This window comes from Salvelinus sp. IW2-2015, linkage group LG4q.1:29, assembly GCF_002910315.2.
Source record: "Salvelinus sp. IW2-2015 linkage group LG4q.1:29, ASM291031v2, whole genome shotgun sequence".
Taxonomy (NCBI): Eukaryota; Metazoa; Chordata; class Actinopteri; order Salmoniformes; family Salmonidae; genus Salvelinus; species Salvelinus sp. IW2-2015.
Genome location: NC_036842.1, coordinates 83,383,200 through 83,396,326, shown reverse-complemented (window position 1 = coordinate 83,396,326; position 13,127 = coordinate 83,383,200). Strand labels below are relative to the sequence as shown.

General features: G+C 41.2%; 2 protein-coding genes across 4 annotated transcripts in view; one reads left to right on the top strand and one right to left on the bottom strand.

The window, feature by feature from the left end:
* The first annotated feature begins 535 nt into the window (after positions 1-535).
* LOC111961194 (B-cell receptor CD22-like) lies at positions 536-2,595 on the top strand. Its single transcript, XM_023983281.2, has one exon. It carries the CDS (start codon positions 536-538, stop codon positions 2,405-2,407), a length of 1,872 nt encoding a protein of 623 aa, XP_023839049.2. The 3' UTR covers positions 2,408-2,595.
* A 4,743-nt stretch (positions 2,596-7,338) lies between these two features.
* Positions 7,339-13,127, bottom strand: part of far1 (fatty acyl CoA reductase 1) — a 54,368-nt gene continuing 48,579 nt past the window's right edge. For all 3 annotated transcript variants that reach the window (XM_070443202.1, XM_023985915.2, XM_023985916.2), the window contains one exon: positions 7,339-10,907. In XM_070443202.1, the coding sequence (XP_070299303.1) occupies positions 10,745-10,907 (163 nt within the window). In that variant the 3' untranslated portion in view covers positions 7,339-10,744. The remainder of the gene's footprint in view (positions 10,908-13,127) is intronic.

Below are 13,127 nucleotides of genomic sequence, written 5' to 3'. Positions count from 1 at the left end.
CTTATAAAGTGTGTTTTATTGTCTATTTTGATTTAATTTCTCTGATTGCAGGATGTGAAACATGGCCGTAACAAAAGCAGGACGTGTGTTCATGGCTTTTCTCTTCTCTGTGGGAGGTATGGTAAATAACAGCACTATATTTCTCCTTTTTATCAGTATCGTTGTGTGACCTACAGACAAATATCATAAAACAATCAGAATAAGATGCTTCCAAATGTTCTTCTAGGGTGCCCAGTGTCACTTACATTGTCCATCACTCTTCTCTGAGTAATGTTTATCTGTTGTTTCCAACCACACGCACCACAGAAAATGTAGTGTCGACATCACATTGGATGTTGTTAGGATGTTGTTATGCTTATAGTATGTGCGTAGGGGTACTGTATACTACAAAGCAGGTTCAATGAGCAAGGCAGCTAACTTTGATAAACAACCAGAAATAACGATGGATTTTCTGGTTCATTAAGAAAGCTAAACTTAGATATGTGTTTTTGGTTGAGTCAATTAGACCATGCCTATTTCATGCTTATCTTAAAAAATGAAGAAAATAGGCCTTATGATGTGTGATTGTGTTGCAGTGAAACTGGCCCACAATGGATGGAGTGTGTCTTACACTCGGAAGCAAATCTGTATCTTGAAAGGTTCATCGGTGGACCTAACCTGCTTTTACACATATCCCAGTGGATATTTAGTCACATCAACATTCTGGTTTAGTGCCAAACAAAGTGATAGGTGGAGAGAAAATTTGATCCCAGAGGACCTAACAGAAGACTCAGGGTACTCAGGTCGTGTGAAGTACCCTGGAACAGAAAGTTGTCACTCCACTCTGAGAATCACAGACCTGAGAGAGGAAGACTCAGCTGAGTATCGCTTCTCGTTTCATAAACAGACTTCAGAGTTGGGTTATAGCTTACCGGGAACAGCTCTTTCCATCACAGGCCTGCAGGTGAAGGTGACAGGAAGTCAGAAACTGACACTGACCTGTAGCACCACCTGCCCTCTGAGTGACAACCCCACCTATATGTGGTACATGAATGGACAATATCTACAAGAAGACATCTTTCCCTGGTACCGATACTTAGTCAGCAGTAATTATGCAGGCAGCTACTCCTGTGCTGTAAAAGGCCATGAGAACCTCCACTCTCCTGCAGTGTGTGTTCACGGTCACAACTGTCAGAGTGTTACTACTGTCAATAGAAATGTGTGTGCCTTAAAGGGGACATCAGTGGACATTTCCTGCACTTACACATATCCCAACAACCCCCAGATCAGTAAAGCATTCTGGTCTAATAAATGGGGGACTAAAGGGGAGCCTGAAGATCTGAGCCAGGACCCAAAGTATGTGGGTCGTGTGGAGTACCGTATTCCTGGAAATAAGGAGAATGACTGTACCCTGAGATTCACAGGTCTGAGAATGAGTGACTCAGCTGAGTACAGGTTCAGGCTCAGAACCATTTTAGGAGGGAAGTTTGCTGGAACTCCTGTATTGCTGACTGTCACAGATGTCCTATTGGAGTTGGATCCCACATCTGTGTCAGAGGGGGAGAGTGGCATACTGAGATGTAGAACCAAATGTACACTGGGTCCAAACACAGCCTTTATTTGGTATAAGAATGGACAGCCTATACCAAACAACTATCCCTACTCCAACAGCCTGTACCTAAACCCAGTCAGCAATGACGATGCAGGCGGCTACTCCTGTGCTGTAGATGGCCATGATGATCTCCACTCTCCGGAAGTGACTCTCACAGTCAGATACAAACCAAAGAGCACCTCAGTGTCAGTCAGTCCCTCTGGTAAGATAGTGGAGGGCAGTTCAGTGACTCTGACATGCAACAGTGATGCCAACCCACCTGTACAGAATTACACCTGGTTGAAGAGAAACGTAACTTCACCAAAAGCTTCAGGGCAGAGTTATACTATTACTAAAATCAGCTCTGAAGACAGTGGAGAATACTACTGTGAGGCACGGAACATTTTAGGGGGAGAGAATTCCAGTCTCATTCCTATTTATATTCCTGTTGCTTTTATTTGGGCTCCTGTAGTGGGGGCAGGGATGGGAGCTGTTTTGGCTGCTGGAGCGCTTGTCTTCACCTACTGCATGCTGAAGAGAAGATTCAGAGGAAGTGATCATTCCATAACGGACACACACAGTGTCCATGTCCATCCTGACCCTAACAGTGATACGTACACAGCTCTGATCAACATCAAGTCCCCTGAAAATGAAGATTTAAGGGGCACCACCAGTGACACATACACAGCTCTGATAAACATCAAGTCCCCTGAAAATGACAAACAGGAAGGTGTAACACACACAGACCTTCAGAGAGAGGATCAAATCCCAGTATATGAAAACATCCCATTGTATGAGACCATCCTGAGAGTAGAACCACCACAGAGCCTGGACTGAAGGCATTTGGCAGAGACCTATGGTATCAAAGCAACCTAGACCTCACATACGCTCTTGCTATTACTGTATATTATATAGAATTCTTTGGGATGAGGTTATTGAGCTTTAATTTATTATTCATTATTCAAATGATTAAAAGCTGTAATTGAAATTATGTATTAATAATGGACAACTGTCCCAAGATTATGCTTCTGTACTTTCCCTAAAGGATTTGCTTTTATCGTGTTAGGAGAAGTTATTTATTTTGCTGCTATCAGAGATAAATGTACCTTACTGAAAAAATATGGAAAATATAAAGTATCATACTATTTATACTTATTTTATTCTCAAATGATTTGTGATAACTGTAGTTTAGTGTAAGTTACATAATGTTGTAAATAAGGCCATGTTTTTAAATGCAATTGATTTTTTTAAATGAATAAAGTGAGTGAGTGTCTGTGTGCGTGCGTGCATTCTGCTTGCTTGCATCAAAGTATGAAAGCATCCCACTGTGCAACTGTCTTAAGTCCCTGAGCCTGTGGATCCTGTTTACCCTGCCAAGGGGTCTTACTCCCACTGGGCAGGCTCAGTAGTGACTCAGCCCTCAGCACGGACCACGGTTCCCAGGCTGCAGCTGCTAGCTGTTCCAGCACAGGGTTTCCCATCTACCTGATATGCATCTTGATTCAGAGAAATAAAATAACATGGATTCATGCAAAACAGTCATTACACTGTTAGGGACTCAATCTCACAATTGTCACAAATCTCCCATCTGACTTGGTGGCAACAAGCCTGGTGTTTCTCATTAAAGAGTTGAAAGGAGCATTCTGGAGCATTTTGACCATCATGGGTTTTGAGAATGAGTGGCCAGTGATTAACTGAAATCATTTTACAGTAGGGATCCATTCCTTTATTAATTATTTAATACATTCATTAATTATTACATTTCTGTCTAGAAGTCAACACCACTACATTCATGTCACCATTTTCTCGGTTAAACCAAGAGATTTAGAGCATATTGGCATTTATTGGGATGACTCATGTACTGGAGGCACAGCCACAACGTCATACAATCTGATTTTAAACCTAACCTTAACCACACTGCTAACCTTATGAATAAACCTAACATTAAATTAAGACAAATGCACATTTTTGTTTTCATGAATTTGTACAATATATAGGCAATTTTTTCTTTGCAGCAGGCCCATCTACTGGGAATCGCTCAGCTCTGCCTCCGGGACAACATTCCTCCCAATAAACGTCAACCTGCAGGGTATTATGACTCATTAATTATTTAGGAGAGGTTGACATTATTTTCTTACTTTATTACATACAGTTCAAGGTCAAGGCCAAATGCAGTTCAAAACAGTAGGGGTCTTCTCCACAAAAAGACAACAGTTTAGTTGAAGCTGACTACGTTAGGAAAGGCTAAATGGTCAATCATACAACACTACATTTTCTGATGCCATGATCACACTGAAAAATAGGCAATTTGCCTCAAGAAATAGAATTGAAGTTCAAACACAATATTGCTTTTAAACATATCCCCTGGTATCAAATTCTATGAACACATAAGACATTGGAAGCCTTATTGCTCTAGGGCAAGTATTTAGTTCAGTCAGCTACTGTAGCTATCAAAGAACAGTACATTTGTGATTCATCTCTAGTCCTGTACAGTATCAACGCCTGTGCAGGTAAACAAAACCTCCCTTGTGCAATGATATCCTAGCGGAATCTTTAGGGTCAAGTTTCTTGGCAACAAAGGTAAACCAAGGAATTGGCACAGCCAGGTGATGGGGGATCTCTAGTGACAAGGCCTGATGAAGCTGAAAACATGGTCCATTCAATATTGGGCTACATCCTGGCTGGCAGTACGAAAACGTAATCGAGCATCTGAACAGAATCTTGACACAATCGCTGGTATGCTAAATGATGAGGGTGATCTGTTAGAGATTAGAAGAGGCTGGTCAGATGTCTATATAAAGCTGCACCAAAAGGACTCACATAGAATAGAGAACCATTTGTACAAACTATCTGCTTTTTCATCAGCCCCAAACAAAACTAAAAGATGTCATTATAAATGTACAGTACTAGTCAAACGTTTGAGAACACCTACTAATTCAAGGGTTTTTCTTTATTTTTACTATTTTCTACATTGTAGACATCAAAACTATGAAATAACACATATAGTGTAGTAACCAAAAAAGTGTTAAACAAATAGCCATCCTTTAGCTTGTTGACAGCTTTCCACACTCTTGGAATTCTCTCAACCAGCTTCATGAGGTAGTCACCTGGAATGTATTTCAATGAACAGGTGTACCTTATTAAAAGTTCATTTGTGGAAGTTCTTTCCTTTGTAATGCATTTGAGCCAATCAGTTGTGTTGTGACAAGGTAGCGGTGGTATACAGAGCAAGTCTATATTATGGCAAGAACAGCTCAAATAAGCAAAGAGAAATGACAGTCCATGAATGTCAGTCAATACGGAAGACATATAGGTCAGTCAATACGGAAAATTTCAAGAACTTTTAAAGTTTCTTCAAGCGCAGTCGCAAAAACCCTCAAGCGCTATGATGAAACTGGCTCTCATCAGGTCCACCACAGGAAAGGAAGACCCAGAGTTCATTAGAGTTACTAGCCTCAGAAATTGCAGCCCAAATATAAAGTAAGACACATCTTAACATCAACTGTTCAGAGGAGACTGCATGAATCAGGCCTTCATGGTCGAACTGCTGCAAAGAAACCACTACTAAAGGGCACCAATAAGAAGAAGAGACTTGCATGGTCCAAGAAACACGAGCAATGGACATTAGACCGGTGGAAATCTGTCCTTTGGTCTGATGAGTCCAAATTTAAAATGTTTGGTTCCAAAAATGGATGGATGATCTCCGCATGTGTGGTTCCCACTGTGAAGCACAGAGGAGGTGGGATGGTGCTTTGCTGGTGACAATGTTGGTGATTTATTTAGAATTCAAAGCTCACTTAACCAACATGGCTAACACAGCATTCCGCAGCGATACGCCATCCCATCTGGTTTGCTTAGGCTGTGTAAGGGCTATTTGACCAAGAAGTAGAGTGATGGAGTGCTGCATCAGATGACCTGGCCTCCACAATCACCTGACCTCAACCTAATTGAGATGGTTTGGACCCCAGAGTGAAGGAAAAGCAGCCAACAAGTGCTCAGCATATGTGGGAACTGGTTGAGAGAAAGCCAAGAGTGTGCAAAGCTGTCATCAAGGCAAAGGGTGGCTACTTTGAAGAATTTGTTTAACACTTTTTTGGTTACTACATGATTGTGTTACATCAAAACTATGTTATTTCATATTTTGATGTCTTCACTATTACTCTACAATGTAGAAAAAGGTAAAAGAATTAAGAAAAACCCTTGAATGAGTAGGTGTGTCAACTTTTCACGGGTACTGTATAAGACACTCAAAATGACCATATTGGGTAAAGGAGAAGATCAAGAAGGAAGAATCACTTTCCTTAAATGTATCCATAATGGAAAGAAATTGGCCTTTAATGTATACGCTCCAAATTCATATCAACCTATGTTTTTGATTCTCTGAACAGCATACTGTTAGAATTAACTGAATTCCATCTGGTTATTTGGACAGACATGAATACCATTTTGGACATGCGGGACAAATCTAATAAGACCAACTACAATCCACATGCAACCAAGGCTCTCCAGAATATACTCGGATTACAACCTCATTAATGCCTGGCGGGCACATAATCCTGAAGCAAAAGAGTACGCTCAAACATGCATAAATCATTCTCACGAATCAATTTCATACTATTACCAACACCTCTATTTTGTTTAATCAAGAAAATAGAAATTTGACATACACTACCCAACCACAAGTTGTGGACACCCCTTCAAATTAGTTGATTCGGCTATTTCAGCCACACCCGTTGCTGACAGGTGCATAAAATCAAGCACACAGCCTTGCAATCTCCATAGACAAAACTTGGCATTCAAATGGCACGTACTGAAGAGTTCAGTGAATTTCAACGTGGCACCGTCATAGAATGCAACCATTCCAACAAGTCAGTCGTCAAATGTCTGCCCTGCTAGAGCTGCCCCTGTCAACTGTAAGTGCTGTTATTGTGAAGTGGAAACGTCTAGGAGCAACAACGGCTCAGCCGCTAAGAGGAAGGCCACACAATGGGAGTCCTCGGTTGCAACACTCACTACCGAGTCCCAAACTGCCTCTGGAAGCAACGTCAGCACAATAATAGTTTTTCAGGAGCTTCATGAAATGGGTTTCCATGGCCGAGCAGCCGCACACAAGCCTAAGATCACCATGCGCAATGCCAAGTGTCGGCTGGAGTGGTGTAAAGCTCGCCGCCATTGGAGCAGTGGAAACTACACCATCTGGCAGTCCGACGGACGAATCTGGGTTTGGCTGATGCCAGGTAAAACGCAACCTGCCCCAATGCATAGTGCCAACTGTAAAGTTTGGTGGAGGAGGAATCATGGTCTGGGGCTGTTTTTCATGGTTTGGGCTAGGCTCCTTAGTGCCAGTGAAGGGAAATCTTAACTCTACAGCATACAATGACATTCTAGATCCCTCAACTCTGGACCTTGAAGGTGAACAATGTGTGAACAATGAATTGCTCCAGGATTGCCGTTGATAATGGCAGACCCTGGCATTGACCCCAGTCTCCGAGGGCGTCTCAGGAGGAGTTGGGATATGCAAAAAACACATTTCCAATTCACACACATATAAATACACACTTGTGAAATGGGACAAATAAGCACCCACCAAATTAGTAGTAGCAGTAGTAGTAGTATTACTGGAATGATCAAGCAGTATTACCAGCTCCTCTCTACCAAAGGGGTGACGACTGGAGTAAGGAAAAGCTTTTAAGACCAAAGCTATGACAAGTTATTTTTCAACAGCACAACATAAAATACTGAGTTTCAAGAAGAGAACTTCCAGCAAACAGGATTTAACAGAGTTTATTCCTTCTTTTTGGTTTACAAACAAAAAGGCACCCATTGATTGTTTTAAACATTTACCTTGACTGTGGAAAGCGCTTTTACACCGTCAATGAAATATGCAGAGCGCATACTCGGGAACATTAACTGAGGTTCATGGTAAAGACAACAAATTGGTTATAGGGTACAGTTCTTTCTAGRGGACTACATTCTACAAGTATAAGAGGAAACAGGATAACAACAAAACATTTGCAGGCAGTCAAAAGGCAAGAGGAATATATTACATTAAATCTAATTTCTGTCCAGATGGGTATTGGAATATGATGCTGTAAAACCAGAAAGAATGTGAAAGTTAGATGTGCAATGAACTTCGAATAGAAGAGCATTAGAATGATCCAGTAATATGAATCCCTAGCAACAGGAAGTAGTAGAAAGGGTCTGCTCCACTCCCTTACTTCTACATCACTGGCAAGACAAGTTCCTAAGAAACTCTGAATTGGCAGTTCCATTGCAAGACAAGTTCAACAGTACTACATAGCAAGCCACATACCAGAAAACCCCCACTATTACACACTAAAATCTTCAAATCCAATACAGAAAATGGATTAAAAAAGCAAGTGAAAGCATAGATAGACAAAGTCAAAATTGGCTATATCGTAAAAGTTTATCAAAACAAAAATTTGCTTTTTGGTCTTCATTTAAGGTAGGGCATAAGGTTGGCAGTGTGTTCAAGGTTAGGTTTAAAATCCTATTTTAAGAGGCAAAATTTTAGAAATAGATTGGGTTTATGACTTTGTGGCTGTGGTAACTAATGACGAACATTTAATATTTTGTCATAGACAAGTTCAGGCACAATTCACACAAACCTCCCAGAAAGTGGATCACTTACTAATCTTATTCCCAATAGATCATGTGAGCACAGATCAAAGGACTATTTTAGAATCTGGCCAAACATCCATGGTACAGTTGAAGTCGGAAGTTTACATACACTTATGTTGGAGTCGTTAAAACTTGTTTTCAACCACTCCACACATTTCTTGTTAACAAACTATAGTGTTGGCAGGTTGGTTAGGACATCTACTTGTGCATGACACAAGTAATTTTTCCAACAATTGTTTACAGACAGATTATTTCACTTATAATTCACTGTATCACAATTCTAGTGGGTCAGAAGTTTACATACACTAAGTTGACTGTGCCTTTAAACAGAGAGATAGAGATGAATGTACTTTCGTGCGTAAAGTGAAAATCAATCCCAGAACAACAGCATAGGACCCTGTGAAGATGCTGGAGGAAACGGGTACAAAAGTATCTATATCCACAGTAAAACGAGTCCTATATTGACATAACCGGAATGGCCGCTAAGCAAGGAAGAAGCCACTGCTCCAAAACCGCCATAAAAAAGCCAGACTATGGTTTGCAACTGCACATGGGGACAAAGATCGTACTTTTTGGATCAATGTCCTCTGGTCTGATGAAACAAAAACAGAACTGTTTGGCCATAATGACCATTGTTATGTTTGGAGGAAAAAAGGGGGAGGCTTGCAAGCCAAAGAACACCATCCCAACCGTGAAGCACGTGGGTGGCAGCATCATGTTGTGGGGGTGCTTTGCTGCAGGAGGGACTGGTGCACTTCACAAAATAGATGGCATCATGAGGCCGGAAAATTATGTGGATATATTGAAGCAACATCTCAAGACATCAGTCAGGAAGTTAAAGCTTGGTCACAAATGGGTCTTCCAAATGGACAATGACCCCAAGCATACTTCCAAAGTTGTGGCAAAATGGCTTAAGGACAAAGTCAAGGTATTGGAGTGGCCATCAAAAAGCCCTGACTTCAATCCTATAGAAAATGTGTAGGCAGAACTGAAAAAGCGTTTGCGAGCAAGGAGGCCTAGAAACCTGACTCAGTTACACCAGCTCTGTCAGGAGGAATGGGCCAAAATTCACCCAACTTATTGTGGGAAGCTTGTGGAAGGCTACCCAAAATGTTTGACCCAAGTTAAACAATTTAAAGGCAATGCTACCAAATACTAATTGAGTGTATGTAAACTTCTGACCCACTGGGAATGTGATGAAAGAAAAGCTGAAATAAATCATTCTCTCTACTATTATTCTGACATTTCACATTCTTAAAACAAAGGTGTGATCCTAACTGACCTAAGACAGGGAATTTTTATTTTTACTAGGATTAAATGAATTTAAATGTATTTGGCTAAGGTGTATGTAAACTTCCAACTTTAACTGTAGGTATAAGTGACTATATGACAATTGGACATTCTGAATGAAAGTCATGCAGCATACAACCACAGGAAAGTGCACAGTAAGTCCAACATCTTAGACAATATGTACAAGACAACATGGAAAAGGGACAAGTACAAAAAGTAAAAAATGTTACAAGTGCACAACAACCCAGGCAAACATTGGATAAAGACACCTCTGAAAGTTATAGCATGAGACACATAAAGGTGTTTGGAAGAGAAGAGGCCTCTCCCATGCATGGAATATCCCAAACTCGACAACAGGCAAAACATGCGAGATGCATAAGCAGAACACAACGCTCCCATTACAGAGAGTTAAACAAATGACCAACATGGGGAAAGACAGTTACTCATTATTTTAAAATGGACATAGACGCAAATTTCTGAAAGCTGTCCTCAGTGAAAGCAGTGTAAAGAACCCTTAGACTACCTACCCAAACTCTCCAAAATCAAGTGCTCTGAGCAGTTGCTTGATCTGAGCTACATGAGCTATGAGGTATTTGGGCCAGAATCATAAGCGGACAGTCCAGTCCGAAATGGTTTGAAAATGGTTAAAAAAAATGTTTTTTTAAATACATAGCTCTGCAAGGTCAGCTGATGCAGGATAATCATACCTGTTAGGCACTGTAAAAAGTCAATCTATTACTATCTACCTTGTGCTTGATCATGTCATTGGGTAATAGTCATTGCCACCATCAAGCATACAGTATATGGGTGCCTTCACCCCTATTCAAGCAGGAAAATGTAAACTGTTAATCAAAGCCACCGCCTGACCACCCTGGGGGCTGTCAGCAAAGCAATGCTCCATCTCCATGACAACCAAAATAGGCATCAATAAACTCTGTTTGGCTGACTATCAATGTGCAAGGTGAGCATCATAGGACCTGGGGTCTGATTAGATTCATGCTTAGTCAAATGCAGTTCTACCCCCCACATCAGGGATCACACTGCAAAGAGAAGAGCACATTTCACATACGGTAGATTAATGTCAGACACTTAAGTAACTCAAAATATTCTAGGATTTGCAGAGCCTTGTCGGATACATAGCTATCTGAAGGGGGGCTGGGCAGGAGGGAGAGAAGGCGGACTGGACTGGGGCTGCTGGGTTGAGGAGGGTGGATGGGGTCAAGGTGAGTACACCACGTGGACTCAGTATTTCATGGTGCTGGATGCTCGGAAATAGGACAGGAACTTAAAGCAGAGGCTGACCACAAAGTACCAGATGTTCCTGGCCATCTGGGACCGCGCGATGAACACTCGCCAGATGAACACGACCAGGACCGTGTTGAACGTGTAGCGGATGTTCCTCAACCTGAAACATACAAGAGGATAACAAACTGTTGTTTTATGACCAGAGCCTAGTTGCCATGGAGATCAGTTTGCGGTGAATTAAGAAATACATTGAAGTGTTTTTGGTAGCTTGCATGTAGATGCATTCACCTGCATTCTCAGGAGATTAGTAAATACATCAACTAGCTAGGAAAATGTATCTGCTGCAATACAATTAAGCAGGAATATGACATTTAAATGGATACTTCGGGATTTTGGCAATGAAGCCCTTTATCTACTTCCCCAGAGAGATGAACTCGTGGATACCAAAATCACAAAGTATCCCTTTAAATATAACTTTTCCTGATGACACATGTAATAGAGATTTAGCCTTTGAATATTGTGAGCAAAGATGAATGTTAAAGCAGAGGATACCAGGGAAACATTGGGATTTGCTGGTGATCCCAAAAAACTGAAAGAAATGTGTGCATCATAGAACAAAAAAATACAATTTCAAAGCCATGACAATTAATTATTCAAGATCAATTGGGCATTTTAAATAAGAGGATAGTTTTTATTGTAGCCAGTGGCACCTAGTGGCTGGTATGAGGTGAGTAATGTCAAATACCTAAACGGAACCTTCCTCAAGGCAGCTTTCGTTCTTCCCCGGAGCACAGGGAACGGTGCACATCCCTGTTCACCTGGTTGGCTGTGTTTGTCAAATTTTTGGGTAAGCAAACTTCTTTCTTTCTTTCAGAATGCTTTACCGCTTACTCACGTAAACAACAGCCAATGATTTTGTCCCTATGTCGGAGGTAATCTGATAGAAAATATCCACAGAGAAGTGTTATCAACTCAACCTTCAGTATGCTGGTCTGTATATCGGTTGATATTTCCGTTTTTTATTTTCAATATGATAAACACTTGCACAATAAGGCCGAGCCTAACCGAACCACAGACAGAACGGCAAACACTTTCAGCTGATTGCAAGTAAACTTGCCTCGGTTGACTACGTTTGGTTACATTTGGCTATTGTTTACATATTGTGCATCACATGCAATGAGCCAAGAGATTGAAAATACAAACAACAGAACCTACCGGAGCCGCAAAAAGTTGGGTAAACAACACTTTCCTGTGGATACCCCATCTCACCTCTTTCCGCCAAAAGGACTCACAGCATGTACAACCAGTAAAATCAGTGTAAATATTGTATTCCACATTCTGGCTTGTAGAGAGACTATTGCGTCTTTTATTGGGCGACTTCAGTCAGACTGAAAATCTGATGTTTAGGCAAAGTAGGTAGAATGTTTTTTTTTGTTGGTCTAGTACGCCCTTAGCGAATGAGCTGGTATTCAGGCAAGAGATTCGGGGTTGWCTTGGCAGGCGGACAAAAACTTTGTATATTTGTCTTATTTTGTCACCACTTCCTCCAGAGCTGGCTGTCTTTTGGAGGGGCTATTTTGATTAGAGAACAGCGACAAGTCTTATGAATTCACGTGTGCTTTTGCATGCTAATTATCACAAATGTTTTACCATCTTTCAAAACGTGTTTCATCTTGAGTGAGCCACCTTACAAAGCATGTTTAACCATAAGTGTGCCATCTTACAACGTGTGTGAATATACACTTAGTGGCCAATTTATTAGGTACACCCATCTAGTACCGGGTTGGACACCCCCCCCCCCCCCCTTTGCCTCCAGAACAGTCTGAATTCTTTGGGGAGTGGAAACGTTACTCAATTGGGTTGCAGGCCAAACACGTTATTTTTACCCTCCTCAGCCCTCGCGCTAGCCACTTTCTCTGAGAAATCCCAGTCGAAATCGGATGCAGTTTGATTGCCATCTTAAGTGGATGTCCAATTCACTAATGTTGCCCCCTTGGCCACTCGATTTTGGCACGAGGGAGCAAGTGAAGAACTTTTATCACTTGTGGGGTTAATATGACCCACAATTCAACGCAAACTGTAGTCACGTGTCATACTCCAGTGGATGCGAAGTGTCAAATTGAATCAACATGGCTGCATTTTTTGGCATGTCAGACAAAATTATGACGCTATAGATGACATTGATTTTAGTGTTGGCAAATTGGCTTAGTCTCGTTGTGAGGAGTTTATAAAAATGTAGATAGCGTCATAAACATATTTTTGGGAATAAATAACCAAACTATAAAACTAGCTAGCCAGCTATGGGTAACTGTAACTAGCTTGCTACCTGCCAGGAGTGCTATTTTTTGTTTGTCGCACCATTCTCGGTAAAACCTAGACA

Bases quoted from the DNA above. Each gene is read 5' to 3' on its own strand.
- LOC111961194 (XM_023983281.2), top strand. From the start codon at position 536: ATGAAGAAAATAGGCCTTATGATGTGTGATTGTGTTGCAGTGAAACTG.